This window comes from Buceros rhinoceros, unplaced genomic scaffold, assembly GCF_000710305.1.
Source record: "Buceros rhinoceros silvestris isolate BGI_N320 unplaced genomic scaffold, ASM71030v1 scaffold4339, whole genome shotgun sequence".
NCBI lineage: Eukaryota > Metazoa > Chordata > Aves > Bucerotiformes > Bucerotidae > Buceros > Buceros rhinoceros.
In genome coordinates this window covers 20,797-37,972 of record NW_010431964.1, presented here as the reverse complement: position 1 = coordinate 37,972, position 17,176 = coordinate 20,797, and the positions used below count along the sequence as shown (strand labels likewise).

The 17,176-nt window shown below is 37.5% G+C and overlaps 1 protein-coding gene across 1 annotated transcript in view; it reads right to left on the bottom strand.

The window, feature by feature from the left end:
* The window catches only part of FAT1 (FAT atypical cadherin 1), a gene marked incomplete at its 5' end in the record, with an annotated part of 34,936 nt that overhangs the window by 763 nt on the left and 16,997 nt on the right, over positions 1-17,176 (bottom strand). The window contains 12 exons of the mRNA XM_010143581.1: positions 1-182; positions 1,125-1,160; positions 3,851-3,910; positions 5,945-6,082; positions 6,853-7,484; positions 7,702-7,812; positions 8,084-8,237; positions 8,776-9,238; positions 9,826-9,983; positions 10,097-10,228; positions 11,085-11,886; positions 16,133-16,330. Coding sequence (XP_010141883.1) covers positions 1-182; positions 1,125-1,160; positions 3,851-3,910; positions 5,945-6,082; positions 6,853-7,484; positions 7,702-7,812; positions 8,084-8,237; positions 8,776-9,238; positions 9,826-9,983; positions 10,097-10,228; positions 11,085-11,886; positions 16,133-16,330 — 3,066 coding nt within the window. The remainder of the gene's footprint in view (positions 183-1,124; positions 1,161-3,850; positions 3,911-5,944; positions 6,083-6,852; positions 7,485-7,701; positions 7,813-8,083; positions 8,238-8,775; positions 9,239-9,825; positions 9,984-10,096; positions 10,229-11,084; positions 11,887-16,132; positions 16,331-17,176) is intronic.

The window sequence follows — 17,176 nt, the reverse complement described above, 5'->3', positions numbered from 1 at the left end:
GTCATCAGGTGGAGGTGGAAAATCGCTTTCTATGTCATAACCACCAGGGTAATAGTCTGTATCGATGGCATTTGGATCTGTGTAGAGGGGAGCCGACTCCTCAACCACTTCATAATTTGGATACTCTTGGATACCTGGCAACTGAACACTTGGCATCCAGTCTGACGTATCCCAGTGATAACCTGAAAAGTTAATTTTTTTAAAAAAAAGTAGTATTAGTATTTGTCTTCAAGTCAGTCTGAACTGAGAAGTCAACACATATAGTAAGACAATGCAATCACTGTGATTAGGACATTACTTGTTAATTAGAGAGCAGTTTGCCCCAGTTCCACAAAAGACATTCAACACAACAGAGCTTTACATTATGCCATGCATTAGATACTGTGTCATTCACATCAAACTTTTACATTTTCTCAGACATCTCACCTAATATGGGAAGAGTTGTAGGTCACCTATAGAACGTGCTGTCACAATGCGTAATGGTATAGAATTGTTCACTGGATAGCAAAGAACCAACAGCCTCCCTGATGCAGCTAAATTCTTAATCAGCTGATGTGGAGTAATTACAGTTACAGTGATAACAGCTGCCTATTTTTCTCAAGAATCTATTTAGCATATATAAACAATGCTTTTCTTACATAAAAGAAGTAATTTCTGAAGTTTGTAAAGTATCCAGACCATTTAAAGTGACTTTAGCCCTTAACTGAATTATAAAGTTAATTTTGCAAAATGCTGTTAGCTCTACAGTAACTGTCACACCTCTGATAAAAATCTTTGACTATTAGTAAAAACATTCCACATTCAAATACAAGAACAGAACAGGAAAATCAAGCTTAATCATGCATAAATGACCAAACTTGATCGTCTCTTGCAAACTCCCCTTGAGTAAGTTTGTATTTGTCTGCTGGAAACTAGATGTAAGCCTAATCACATTAAAAAATAATTGTTTTTTCTCATCTGAACGTCAAAAAAGAAAATAATACAGAATTGTAATAAGGTGCAAATCTAGTAAAGAATCATCACTGCAGACAAATGCACAGCAAGCAACTGACAGTAAGTCTGTTAAAACCAAGTATTAACAGAAATATTTTTGTGAACATCAATGAACTGCATGCAGAAGTCACCTCTTGAAGTGCTGAGGTCAGGAACAGCAAAAGATTCTTTATGTGGCAGAATGAGAAGAAAAAGGAGAAAACATCTGTAGTTAGGAATCAAACAGTAGAACCAATGTAAAGACAAACAATGACTGTCACTACGATGTTCATGCTGCTTTGGTCCTTAGTTTACTTAGCAGTACTGAAGTTGGCATTTGTTTTTTTCTCCTAGGCTCCTCCTTTTTTAGACTTGAACTGCGGAATAGCTACTGAGTTAATGTACAGCCCACCTGGGATACAGCTGTGCAGTGGCAAAATCTGCAACCTGTAGTTCGCCGAAATCCTAGTATCATTAGATTTAAGACTTCTGCTAAAGACTTGGTCTGATTTTTTTATTTCCTTGTACTCCCCCTTGTTTTTCAATACAGGGCTGTATCTATTAGGAGTTAGACTTTCAAGTATCTGATGCAAAGATGGAACTCTCCCCTTTAGGATCTACCTTCCATACACTGCGGACTGGAAGAACTGCCTCCCTTCTTACAGCAATCCCAACAACCCAGGGTCAGCTGAGAACTGTCCTGTGTTACCTGATAAATCTTAAACCTTTATCTCTTCAGGAATCTATTTTCCTTATTCAGGTCTGTAAGGATGAGCAATGCCAGAATCTTCTCCTAAGAACTGATATTTGTATCTATTCTTGCAAGGCTAGAGGGACAGAGGTTGATTCTTGGGGTTGGGGGTGAGTGTGTGTTTTTGGTGTTCGGTTTTTTTTTTTTTTTTAAATTTTGTTTTGGCTAGAGGGACAGAGGTTGATTCTTGGGGTTGGGGGTGAGTGTGTGTTTTTGGTGTTCGGTTTTTTTTTTTTTTTTAAATCTTGCTTAGCTCAGACAGGAAAAATGCTGTCCACACTAAAGGAGATACCAGTCTGAAATCAGACTCTTAAAACATCTCTGGCCTCATCTCCAGGAGAAGGTTCTGACCACTAGTCTACTTAGAAGACAACATTCTTCATTTTTCTAGGGAAACTGGGTGCAAATCTAAAGCCAATAGCCATGTGGCCTTATGATTTAGAGCAGTTGTTCCATGGAATAGGGAGATCTCAGTCCTGTCCTCTTCTTCTGAGGCAAAGACCCTTTAACATAAGATACAGAAACACAAACTGGAACTGGGTATGCCCCTCTTTCAGGGTGACATTTGCTAGACTGGAGCTGTATTTCACTCAGCATTGCTGATTTGCACAGAGCTGCAACCTTCTCTGAGGAGCACTGCAGAGAACGCAGACCTACAACTCTCCTAGGATGCGACTAGCTACATTTCTTGCTTCCAGGATACCTGTTGGACTGAACCACTGGGAAAGATTAAAGGAAAAGACCCTCTGTCCCAGAACTTGGCCTTGCTGAAGCCTTGAGCAAGGATCTCTTTTGCTAGAGCCTCCTGAGGGTGCTCAAAAGCAGAACTCTTTACTTAAGATGCTCTGAAAGAAGGAATGTTTTTTTAAAGCAGAAACTTCCACATGTTAAGAAGCAGCTGAGCAACGGCATCTTTACTTTGTCTACGAATATTCTGCAATGCATAAAATATATGTACTTGTCTTACAGCGATACTAAACTGCCAAGCTTTCAACTTTCAACTTTGACCTCAGCGCTACATCCCTAAGTTTTATTTTCTACCAATTAAAACCTCAGAGAAAATCTTAGTAAGTTATTATTTTCCCTGATAGATTTTGCCTCTTTCAGTCTTAAAATTTTTCCTAAGCACTGTGCATTACAATTTTTGAGGGCTGAAGACTATGGTCTATAGCTACACATTAATGAAATACTCTCATGTACTTAGAAGTCTTTGCATTTGGCCACTTTTTTGTGTGTCTGCATACACTAGACAGGATGTACTTCAAATAAGAAACCAAAGAGAATCTTTAGCTACTATAATTAATTTTATGTTCTTAATTACTTGCATGTTACTGGAACTTTAAGGATCTTTAAGTCAATTAAAACAATAGTTAGCATTTGTATAGACTCACTGGCACCTTTATTACTACTAGTTTTTTGTAAAGAGTTTGTTTTCCAGAGGGTTAGTTCTTAAACGTTAGCAGAAAAGAAATGGAATTTCAGTGAAAATGTCTACTTCACCTCTTTCTAACTTCCAAATACATACTACACAGCCACACCTCGCAAATGAAGGCATGTGTACCTATATACACCCAAACATGCCTTTTAGAAACTGATGTAAGGCTGGTTAGTAAGTAAACTGATAGGGGTATGTGTGCCTGTATACCTCAGCTGCACACTTAATATCAGGTTTTTCTGCTAAAGAGACAGATTGATCTGAAGACCAGGGAAGTGAGTTCTGAGAGCAGACTACTCCCATTCTGCTCAGCCAACAGATGTGGGTGGAAGAATAAAAGGAAGCGGGGGCTGCTGCTTTTTCATCTACATCTGTAATTGCCTTTGATCCTGTCTCAATTCTGCTGGGAGCTTTAGTGTGAATATTTTCAGAAAAGAATAAGCACTAAGTTCTTTTTATGCTAATATTTTTCCCCCAAGAAATCATACTTTTAAACCTGTCTGCAGGGTAGCTAGAGCATACACATGAAAATATGAACAGATATACAATATAATTACATTTTTTACTAAAACATATCAGAAAGTCCACGTAAATAATATTTTATAACTCCCTTCTGTTAGGGTCGCACTGCTAGAAGACAAACGTGCATTATTCTGCCAAAGCAGTAAATAAATATGAAAACATGTATATACCTTCTTTTTCCACCGAGTCAACAACAGCATTGACAAGGTGTATTACAGTCACTACGGAAGCTTGTAAAAGGTATAAAAGGAGCAAATTAAAACAAACCTATAGTTAGTATCACTTTAAACAGTAAACAGATAGAAAAAATTAAAATTGCAGTTCATTACTATTTATAGAGCAAGATTACTGGTGTACATATAAATTTACTCACTATCTAGAAAGCAGTTGCATACAATATATAAAATACATCTCTAAACCTGAATTTTATTCTTGATAAACAAGGAAAAGACTCCTGAAGCAAATTCTGCACGAACACAAAACTGCCTTATTTGTGTTAGAATTTATGAAATGTTGCCTAAACATACCATTTGCATAATACTTCCTTTAGAAAACAATTAACTAGACTTTTCTAAAGTCTTGTGTTGGGTGAATTAAGGGGTACTGCATTATGCTTCTGCTTTTAGACTGCATACTACTTCCCCACCATCCTCACCCTGACAGAAGACCGGGGGAAGAAATTGTAACTGAAATGAACTAAAATGCTAGAATTTCAAAAACATCTGACCTGCCTAAGTTGTAAGCAAACAGTGGTCTAACCGTAGAAATATGAAATCCAGGTTATGACACGCTTACTTAAAAACAACCAAAATAAATGTATTTTTTATGAGCTCCCTTTCGCTAGGGAAAGGATACTTTTGGGGGGAGGATATACTCTTTTGGGGTAGGATGAGGTATGCACATGCAATTTGTTTGCATGGCTCAAGGATTACATTTCAAGCTAATAAATTCAGAATCTACAAAAAGGAAGGAAGGAACAACATCTATGATGCTACAGCTATTTCTCTTAAAATTATGTATTAATGAGTCATCAATACATGACAAGAAAGGTGAGTAAGAATGTATGAAATATATGGGATGGAGAAAAGGGGTGAACAACATGTAGCACACAACACTCAATGCCACAGGAAAAAAGTTGGAAGTTGGTATCAGGTCAACTGATAAAATGATGAGTACCGTAAGCATAGCATTTTACTTTCACCAATCATTAACACAAATGTTTCTTTCCATGCTGTCAAGAACACATCACTCGACTTCATTCAGAAGCAGAATGTTCTTTATTCCTAAGCTAAAGGAATTTCAGTTCTTTTTACCATATAAAGACAAAAGCAGAAATTGGAGTAGAATCAAAACACCTTAAATTTAGTGAATTAACTTATGAGACAACTGTGGCTTTGTCCAATCGGTCTGAAGTGTTTCTGAATACATAGATGCGTTCATATCAACTATAAAAGCATCTGTCATCACAATGGAAAAGTAAAAGATTTCCAATTAGTAACAATAAAACCCACAAATATGTGTGCCAATTATATTTTGATGGACTGGAGTTGTGATCAAAATATTAATATTTTTATTTTTATATTGGCTTTTTCCAATGTATGGGGGTTTTTTTAATGAATTCATTTTAATCATGGTGAAAGCCAAATATACTGGTCTACTATAACAAAATTCCTTTTTGTGCAGCTTCCTTCATTACTAAAGTAATCAAACTTACAAGCAGTCCCTTAAACTCTGCTCTCACTCAGAACTGATCTGATCCATATGGGAGCTGAGGTCGCAGCAAGAAAAAGAGAAGGAAACAAATGAAACTGTAGTACCACAAAGCTTTTTACTGAGAGCTGAATGTCAAAACCAAAGTTATATTTGTGCAGAGGCCGTTTTTTAAATTCACTGTATGCTGGTATAAGGTGATAACTCATGATTACCTAGAAGAGTTTCTCAAATTTGAACACACTTTTAAAATTTTTTAAACACGAGTCTCTGAACACCTTGTGCTGCATTTTCACTGTTGATATTCTAAGAGCAGAACGATTATATATAATTTTATGGTAAAGTAATTACCATGAGATGTAAGATAGGCAAAGTACTTGAAAAAAATTAATACATCCAGGTATTAACATAAGTAAATACAGATATATATTAAATAAGCTATTATTTAATATATATTTGATACATATAAATCCTATTGATATTTAAGAGATACAGATGCAAAGACAGAACAGATGAACATAAATGGCAGTACAGAATGATTGTATTTTACATACCATTGTCATCACATGATTCAGACTGGAAGGAGCTGAGAGACTGGACCTCAGACATGCTTTCTCTAGCACTATAAGGATGGGAGTTCTTTTCATCCAGAGGCTTTTTTGAAAGGCAGGGATCAAGATCTACTACTTTAGCTGAAAGAAAAAGTTTCAAGTGAGACGATTAATCCATTCTAGATTAAAGACTCAATAGAATTTAAGGCTGAGATGTACACATTCTTTCAAACTTTACAACAGAGCATGAAGCCAAATCAGACTCAAAACCCAGTAAAATCATAATGCCCTAACAGGCACAGACAGAGACTTTCAACTTATCGCTGCAGTGGGTCCAGAGGAGGGCCACAAAAATGATTAGAAGGATGGAACACCTCTGCTATGAGGGCAGGCTGAGAGAGTTGGAGTTGTACAGCCTCGAGAAGACAAGGCTCTAGGGAGACCTTATTGTGGCCTTTCAAGTACTTTAAGGGGAGCCTACAAGAAAGATGGGGACAGTCTTTTTAGCAAGGCCTGTTGAGATAGGGGTGATGGTTTTAAACTAAAAGAGAGGAGAATTAGATTGGGGACAGTCTTTTTAGCAAGGCCTGTTGAGATAGGGGTGATGGTTTTAAACTAAAAGAGAGGAGAATTAGATTAGATATAAGGATGAAATTTTTTACAATGAGGGCGGTAAAACATTGGAACAGGTTGCCCAGAGAGGTAGGTGGTAAATGCCCCACCCCTGGAAACATTCCAGGTCAGGTTGCATTGGGCTCTGGGCAACCTGATGCAGTTGATGAGGCCCCTGCTCACCGCAGGAGGGTTGGACTAGATGACCTTTGAAGGTCAAAGCATTTTATGATTCTATATTAAAATTGTACCAGCATGCCTCTTTAACAGAAAAGTAGTAAAAAAAGACTATTTCTTACTGTCATAGTCAAAATCCCAGCTGGGTTTCTGTATTGAATCGCTGTCTGAAGGAGAGTTGGAGGGAGGTGGAGGTGGCAAATTTGGTGCTACACTGCAAACAGCTACAGCTTTCCTGTGACCATGTACAGAATCTGGGTTAAAAGTGCTAAACTCTGGGTGCTCGGGGATAGCAGACCCCTCAAAAGAATTCCTGTCAAGATTGTTCCTGGAGTCGCTTGGAATGCTTGGAGTATATGAAATGGGACGAACAGGAACCTGTGGTGGGATGTCAGAATAGATGTTCTTATTCAATTTTGCATCAAAATAAGGTCTTTGCAAGAAAGCTGTTGTAGCTCCCAGTTGCTTGTCTTCAGGTTCTGGCTGCTGCTTCTTCTTTCTACTCATCACTTTCCGGCAAACAACAAAAATCACAACTAACAAGAATATTCCTGCGATGAAAACAATAATCCCAATCACTTCGGCTAAGCTAATGTTCCAAGATGTTGAAACATATTTGTTAAGAACAATGTCTGTGCAGTGTTTTCCTCCAAATCCACGGCTACAATTGCAGTGATATGAACCATAAGTGTTCTCACAAAGGGCACCATTAAGACATGGGTTTTCTATGCATTCATCGACATCAGTCAGGCACCTACCAGAAACAGAGCAGAGAAATTATCGTTAGTTTACACGAGCAGTTTTTGCTGTAGTCTCCTTGATCTCAACAATTCTAGATATATTTAATATACAATACTGTACTTTACCAGGCAAATTTGCTATTTTATCAACATTCCGGATTTCAAACAGTTTGCACTGTTAACTCTTACGTAATATTGCTAAAAACTCACTATATGTGCAACAGTATCTACCTGTCTCCACGAAAGCCTGCTTCGCACTCACAAACAGGTCCATCCAAACTGTCAATACACTTGCCACTGTTTTTACACGGATTGTCTTTGCAATATGGACCCAGCTGGCACCTGCAAAGGGAAAAAGAAAAAAGGGGGGAGGGGGGAGGCCGGGGGATAAAAAAAAGCATGAACTGAATGAACTGTTACCTTACTGCAAGCAAGTACATAGTGTGGGATTCAGGCATGTAATGTAGAGACTAGTATTAACTTCAACTAACTCCAGTGTGTTTCAAAGTCTGAGCTTTAGTAGGAAACAGATAAAAAAGAAAGCTGAAAATACGTTACATTTATAACCTATTCTCTAAGGGGTTCATTAGTACATTAAACCACATAAACATACCTTTGGCCTGTGTATTGTCCTCGGCATTGGCAGATAAAATCGTCACTGACCGGGATGCAAGTACCACCATAAAGGCAGGGGTTGGAAGCACACGGGTTGACACTTACGTCGCAGTGAGCTCCCATAAACAAAGGTGCACATTTGCAGTAGTAACCTGAAATCAAATATGGGCTTTGTGAAAGACACACATGGCTTTAATGGACTTAACATGAAATCCTCCCTGCCCACCTACAGATTGAAGAGAAAATCCTCCCTGTCCACCTACCGGTTCAAAGAGAGAGAAGATGGGAAGAAATAGAAATGTTTTTATCCAGTGATGAAAGAAGTCTAATAGGTTTTTCTTGAACATGATTGAAGGGTAACTTCCAATTCTCTCATGAAACTCAAGCCTGTCACAATGATTTCAAAATTTTTAAAGGAAGACTCTAAAGCAGGCAGTTAAGAGGATGCACTTCAGATGTTGACACTTAAGGTTAAATTCCCACTTTGATGGATGGACTTTGTCTACTTCATAACCCAAGGAATTCAGTCTAGAACACAGGCAGACTCAGCCTTCCCACCTGCTCAACAACCAGTCTTCTACAACTCTCCCGGAAAGCGAGAATTATTCACAAAATTATTTTGTCTTTCAAGGCAGGGAAGTGGAAAAGTGGTTTTGAAAACTAACAGCAAAAGAATATGGCACAGCTTACCTCCGTTTGACAGTGCATTGCAGATGCCTCCATTCTGACATGGGCTGCTTGAACAACCTTCTGTCATAGTCAGTAAGCATCCAGGAGTCACATCTACAGATTCTTCCATGTGTGCATAATTTCGTGGCTTACTGTTTAGGGGCAGCTCTTGTCCATTAAGCACAACAGAATCCAAACAGCCTCTGAAACCATTGCTAACCTGAGGACTTCTACCATGTCTTGTACCTTGCTGTCGAATATGACCACCAAAAAACACATGGTTATCTAGATTTAATGTCCTAAGTGTACCAGGAGCAGTACCAGACGCAGTATGCACCCTATCCAGAACAAGTCGTGCGTAATTTCCATCCACTTCAAGAGAAACTGAATGCCACTGGCCATCATTAATCTGAATGCTCTGAATGGAGACGATCCCAGGTCCACTGCCACAATCAAATTTATACTGCAGCCTTCCATGGTGAATCTACAGAGGAAAGCCACAACATCAAGAACAGTCTGCACACTTAAAAGAATATAAAATATTCATGTCTATAAAAGTTTTATGTTTGCTGGAGAGGGAGGATGATGGTGGTGTTCATAAAAGGCAGTTTAATAACACTGTATTCCAAAAAGTCACAGTGACTGATTCATTCTATATGGTTCTTTTAATTAAAATGCAAACTTCGTACATGTTTTTCCTCTAAAAAAGTCATCACAGATCATCAAGAGATTACAATACTTCAAGGCCTTTCATCTTGTGCTTTAAGTGACTTTTTCTGTATGGACCTAACCAGTACTATAAACAAATGAATTTAAAGTTGTTATTTAAAAGATAATTCAGGGTTTCTTTTAATTTGTTTAAAACACTAAAGAAAACTAATTCCTTTTTACACATTAAAAACATTCTGTACAAGTTTGTCACCTGGATGTATATGCAAACAATACCTTGAAGGCAATTATCAATTCTAACAATTCTACAGAGATGGTATGATTCAATCTTTTAATTTGGCATCAAATAGTAAGAAGATGGTAAGAAGAGGAGCAGATATGCCCTAGGAGATTTCAATATACCTCTAATATACTGTAGTCTGTTCCTCGAGCGTACATAACAACTGCATGAGCAGAGTAAGTTCTAAGTCTCATTGTCAGCTTCATTTCCTCTTTGTTCTCATTTTCCATGAGACGATATTTCACATAGCTGCTCCCAGTAAATGTTGCAGCAGAGCCAGCTGATGCTTAGGAATACAGAAAAGCATAAAATGTGTTAACACAGCACTGGAATCGAATTGTATTTGGAAAGTAATATCGTTATACACAGAGATTTTTAGAGTAAATTTCTTACCAGGACACTGTCCAGCTTTGCTGTCTTGACAAACACAGGTGTATTTTCCTTCCTTTGGATCTCCTAAACATTCGGTACCTTCAGGGCATGGGTTTCCTTCACACACACTATTCACCAGGGGACATTTCCCTTCTGTAAAACAAAATGCATTATTACACTTCTGTTGGTAGTACGTGAACTGGTGTGGTACGTGGTGAAAAGAGACACTTAAGGACAGTAGCTGAAAGCAACCCAAATGATATTCCTGTTAGACAAGAAAGTGAAGTAACAGTTATGGGACATGACTATACAAATGGCATATATAGCGGCTGATGTTCATAGTTACCTTGATTACTTAAACAATTGGTAGAATTTGGAAACTAGTGATGTGGTTTAAAGTTTACCATTACTATCATACGCCATAAAAAACAACATGTAGATATTAAACATGGACAGAGTGGGTTGGGGGGAGCACGAGAAGAGTGTCTGTATCTGAGACAGGAAAGGAATGGGCTTTAAATATTTACTTAAGATGTGAAAGTTCACCCAGCAATATTATATGTATCTTAATGAATATTCATTTCCCAGTGCATCCTGTCATTCCCAGCCAAGTTTGAAAGCTTTGTGGGCCACTCCTCTAAGCAGAAACGAGGAAGTATTCAGGTACTTTGCAAGAACTTGCCTTCACGCATACAAGACTGGAAATGGTTGGCAATTTAAAACAGGACACAAAAAACCCAACTTCTTTCATAAAATGGAAAACAAAGGTATAACTATAAAAAAATAAAAATCCCCTCCCATAAGCTTGTATTATGTCACCTCTTTAAATGAGGTAATGAGACAAGAAAGAATTACTTCTTACTCTGAATAAAATTAAGCAAATTTGCAGTGAAGGTTACAAGACATTCTGTATCTTTTTCTATAATAGAAATTTTCCCCAGTGGATTATGGCTGTTTAAAACCAGAACAATCTTTTCAAGGATACGGTTTTCCTTACTGCTCTTCTTACCTTTACAAAGACAAACTGCTGTTCTGTGATGACGGGGAGTGACAAAACTCAACCTGGCCGTGCTGTGGGTTGACATGATGTTCTCATCCACTGTTACCTTTTCTTCACAAAATTTCAAAGGACAATCTAGGCCCATGCAAAGCTTATGGAAAACATCAATTATCCGAACACCCAAGATCTCCTCTAGGTCAGGCACAGAAGAATTTATCTTATGGAGCAAAATTTTCATTGGGTGCTGAGAGCTACCAGACTTTTCAATATTCAGGAGAACATCAAGATTTGAAGGAGGATCAGAAGGCTGCAGACTAACAATCTGGATGTCATTTCTCCTCACACCCAAGATGTTTCTTAATGCTCTCTGGAAATTGCGCCAGTAATCACCAATGAATTCTTCAGGGGCAAGGTTTGCAAAACGAATTGCAATGCTGTGATTTAGTATATCTTGTGTGAGTTGTCTGATGTGTACAGTAATATCAGCTGCAGTTGTAAATTTTCCGTCTGTAACAGTGACATTTAACAAGTACTGTCCTACATCTAACCGTTTATGTGCTATTAGTTTGCCACCAGTACTGGAAACAGAGAACAAGGATTCCATTTTGGGGTCCAGACTGTATGTCAAAGTATCATAAACATCTTGATCGGTTGCATGAATTTTTCCAATGACGCCACCTGAATATTCTTCCCCAAAGGCTGTGATAAAGATTTCTAGAGGCAGAATTGCTGGAGAGTAAATGCTTTCCTCAATAACTCTAATATCAATGTAAGTCAAAGATGACAGTGGTGGTTTTCCATTATCTGCTACCTAAAAGAAGATAAGGAGAAGAGTTAGATTTTTGCTTAATCTCAAATTCTATTGTTGATAATTGTCCTTTATATATTACAGTTGTGTTTTTCTTAAAAAAAAAAAGTTCCTACAGGAAAATGCTTTAGGTAAATTTCATAACATAGGCCCTGACACAAAAGTTAATATTTAAAATTTGAAACGCTTATATAAGCTCTTAATATCAGGAAATGTCAGGAAGCTACTAACACTTCTAGCAAAGAGAGGAAATGCACAGTAGCTGATTTCAGACAGCAGATGGTGCTTGAAGCTTTTTTATTTCAAGCATGAAAATACATTATAAATATGAAATGAGTCATGCACTAAACATTTCCAACATGCTTCACCACAGTTATCAGGAGGTGGTCTTGAAAAACCTAAATGCATTATGCCAAACAGTACTTTCAAAAGCAAACAATACACGTAGAGCCACAATTAATTATGTTGCCTTTCATGATCTGTGATCATGAAGAGGAAAAAAAAAACCAAAACACGTGTAGTGCTATTTGCTTCAGAAAATTAATTATCTTGAACAGAATCGGCATAAGTAAATTTTAAAGCCTTTTTAAACATAACATCCCTGTCCTCCACCGCTTTTTGACAAAAGCATACAATGTTCGTGTATGAAGAGGGCACAGAAAGAGTAGAAAAGTGAGAAAAGAGCATTCCCTTGGGTTGACTTTCTTTCTTTCTATGTCTCAGTTCTTGTTTCCCATCTACCTTTTTCCCAGAGCTCTGTCCCAGTTACTGAAAGTGAGACTAAAGAAGAACACAGGGCTCAAAAGGTAGAAGATAACCTGCACTGTTCAAAAGATTTTACAATAATTTTACAGTGACTACAGGTAGTTGGGACACTCTGAAGATCACTTCACAGACGGGAATCAAAAGGTAGAAGATAACCTGCACTGTTCAAAAGATTTTACAATAATTTTACAGTGACTACAGGTAGTTGGGACACCACAAGATCCATTCAGAGAAGGTGATTTTGATTTTTCATACAAATTTAAGCAAAAGAAGGAAAACTCCAGACACAAGTTTATCTGTTGATGTGCATATAATTGTAGTGTTTTTAAAAGGTAATGCATGTCTCACAGAACTACATGTCTTCATCCGTTAACTCCAAAAGAAAGGCATGGCTAGAAATTTGCCCTAGTTACCCAAACATAAATAACGAGAGAGCGCGCACTCAAGCTGGCTAAGTTCTGTTTTGCCTAGATTTCTGCCTGGAAACCAGACAAGACAGGCAGTTTCTCTACACAAGAAATACCCAAGGGAAACAAGAAAGGGATTAAAACAAACAGGCAAGCGAAATTATAACAAATGGACAGCAAGTAGGAAAGAAGAGCCCCAGGAGAAATAATTTTTCAATAGTGCAGATATTTAAAAGTCTGCTGTGGTTTTATACTAAAGACTTCAAAGTGTGGCACAAAGGACTGTATGACTCATAGCTGAAGATTTCACACACTAATGCTGTGAGACATTTGTTAACGGATAATCTATTTCCTTTGGAGAGAGGAAAAGCAAATGTGAGAGGCATTCACATGTAGTTTGCTCTTGGGGAAAAGAAAAAAATCCTTATTTCTATTAAAACCACAACAGTAATGTAAAAGAAAGGCTCACGTTAAGCAAAATTTTATGGTGGTAGTGGGTGTGTGTATAGGAAGGGTTTGTGGGGATTTTTTGTTGTTGGTTTTTGTTTTCCAGTTAAAAGTTTGCCTGTAACGTAAGACGACCTCTGCCTCAGCAATCCATTCAGGAAGTCACTAAGGTGAAAGCTGTCAATACTGAAAAGCACACCACTCAAGGTCAGTTAAAAAATGAAAATGAGTTATCAGTAGAACACACACACAACTTGCGAGCTGCAAGATGAAAGTGCAGAAATCATTAAGGACAATGTAAACTTGAGAAGATGCCACCCTACAACCTTTGAAAAGCCTTCTTTTAAATGAACAGGGGAAGAATATTTTTCCACAGAAGTCGTGCATCTATTTTTGTGTGCATCATTGGAACTGAAGTCTTGTAATATAGAAATGCTAGTTTTAGTCTTAGATACCTTCACACTCTTGTACAGTGACTCACTAAGGAGAAGATAATAGCAAATTATAGCACTGTGACTATTTAAAAAAAAAATCTATCATAGTATAAGATGACAAACGGCAATTAAAACACAGTGACATATTTCCAGAATTCAGGCAGGGAACTTGCAAATCAAGGGATTAGACAGGTCCAAAATACTGAGACTGGGTAGTACAGCACACAAAATATGCAGATTAGCATAGTCTGCTTCAATGATTTACAGTCTCTGAGAAGCCTTTGTACAGGCTTTGTACATTTGTTTTAAGACACTTGTTTAGCTACTGGATGCCATTAAAATAGCTCTTATTCATTCTGTAGAAAAAAAGGCACTTTTAAAGTGCCGTGCTAAAGAAAAGATAGTTGAAGTACTGACAGGCTGTTTACAAGCATCCTACAGCCTAGGAAGTGGCTTTGGAAAGGAAAAAATTGCATGATTCCACCCAGAGGGAGGTGTTAGACAGGCGCCCCATACTTAAGAAAAGGCAGGCCAAAAGTGCAGCTAAATCATGAAACGTGACAAAGACAGCATAACAGTCTGCATAGACGAAACATAATTGCCTGTGCATGCATTCACAGGAGTATATTTTAGAAGCAAAATAAATAGAAATTAGTTACTGCTAGAGGACACATAAAATAAAACATATGAATCTTGCATTACACTGATTGCACATCCAGGAAAAACATTGCTGGTTCTTCTCTAAATAAAAAAGGTGACTTTAAGGAATTAGTATAGAACTTGGAAAGCCCATCAGGCAAGCATGACAAAGTCCAACTCTACTGTTGGATTACTGTTTCAGACTCATGCAGCCTAGGAAGGCAAACCTAATCTCTTAGGTGTCTTGAAGGCTAATCTGCCCCACCACTAATTAGCAGATCACTACTACTGAGAAGAAAATGGCTAACAGTGGAATAATATACCTCCCTCCCCCCCTTTTAATCTCAACTCTCAAACCCTAAACTAAACTACATTAAATGGAACCTTCATCTATGCTGGTTCTTATATTGATGGCTCTGGATAACATATGTTAGTGACTCAACCAGCGAACAACAGTATCTGTGGGAATTTTGGTTTTTTCCCCAAGGAAAAGAGACAGACTTTCTGTAAATACGTCATGATTATTATCCCAACGTGGACAGAATTCAGTATACATTAATGCATACACTCCACAAGTGCATGTTTACTCAGAAACTGTCTGCAATATGATGTATCAGAATAATTTGGAGTTTTAAAGAAATTTCTCAAGTAAAAATAAAGGTAAGGTTTTTTTCTTAAAACACAAATCTAGAAATGAAGCTTAAGAATTAAGGTCAGCTATTTTTAGCCTACCAATTTTAAGCCCCCTGTTCATAGCTGCTTAATTTATAACTGAATTAAAAAGGACTGGATAAGATTTAAAAAATTAATCTGAACATTTCTTACATTAGGTTACAGAAAAGTATTTTAGAGAACTTAGCTATGTTAATGTAACCTGGATTTTTGGACATGGTCTGGTCTTTTGCACAACAATGGCAAAAATAGGCATATATTATAGCATGTGAAGGCCATTTTTGAGTTTTATGCCACATTTTCCACTGCAAGATTCAGAGATCTGTAAATACTGCACTGCAAGTTTCAGTGCTCCAACAAAGGTCCACTGACCTTAAAAAAGAGATGTTTTCAATTGTTACTGGAAAAAGAATGCAGCAAAAGAAAAATATTTCACTACTGGCATGATGTACAACTTTCACTATCCCTGTTTCCATCATATCAGTGTAGTCTAGCTCACAGTGTCAAGGGTCAAAGTGCTAGTGGCAAGAGGAAGTCTGCAGCCAACAGTAGTAGGTGGCTCAAGGGACCTATTCCCTGCTGGCTTTTCCAGCATCCCACATTAAAGTCAAAGGACTTATCAAGACCACTCACCCAGCTAACACTTTCCTTACACCTTACTCTTACTGTGAATTTAATTAAGCTTAATGTTACATCTGTGTAGATTTCAGTTTAAACCAACAGACTTTGTCTCTGAAGATGTTACTCAAGGGACGTGCCTCAACTGACTACTTGGCAATGTCAGAAAGACAAGCGGTAGGCAGGAAAAAGTGGTGAATTGGGCATGAGTGGGAAAAGTTAACTGAATACTTGTAACACAAAACAGCTAGGGGAAGCACATCCTACCTTAACATGAAGTAAATAGTGATCCCTCACTTTGCGACTCAGTGCAGCAGTTGTTGTCAGTATTCCCTGCTGGTTAATCTGAAAAGTGTTCTCTTCATTTCCACTCAGGATGGTGAAGAGAAAAGGAGGGCCATTGTGAGAAGAATCCTTGTCTGTCACCACCAGCTGTAGCACACTAAATCCAATAGGCTTATTTTCCTGTAAATGCATAATACAATTACAGTGGGTTTGTTATAATTGAGGATATAGCCTGACGTTGATATTTTTTTCACAACAGAAAAGAAGTAAATACCAAATTACTGTCAAACCATCTAATCATTTAATGACAATATTGTTTAAGGAAAAATACTACCCTCTGAGAATAACAATGAAAGCAGTAAAAGGAGAAAGGCAATATAAATTTAAACTTTGTCTTATCGTTTTAGAAGTAGCTCAGCCTTGAAACTTTACATTTTCCACTTTTTGTCTGAATGAAGATTACTGTAAAGTAATTACCAAGTCATCAAAGATTTCAAATTTAGCTAAAACACCTGTTAAGAATAATCTAATGCCTTTGTTGGGAGGACTAGAAAAAACACACTCCTCCATCTGACCCCTTGTGTCCCTAATTAGTGTTCTCCCTACAGTTGTGACTGCTACAGCCACAGTCCGGTTACAATATGAAATGCAGGTTTTAAAATTTGCATCATAAAATCTCTTCAAAGTTGCAGCATGTGGATGCCTGAGTTTTCATGGACATTTCACACACTTTGGTTTATCATGTGTCTGATACAATCACACACCTTATCTAACACTTTTAACAGAATATTCATGCTATCCTGTACTGACCAAATATTTTATACACATGTACATATTTTAATTGCAAAAAAAGCTAGAACTGTTATTTTGAAGCACAACAACAACAAAATGTTATCCTTCACATTTGCAAAGTCTCCTGTTAACAAGCATACTCTTTATTCTCAAGAGTGAGTCAAATTAAATTATCAGATAATGCAGCTGAAGCTTTTTCTTCCTCTTTCATCAAAACAGACAAGGACCTTAATT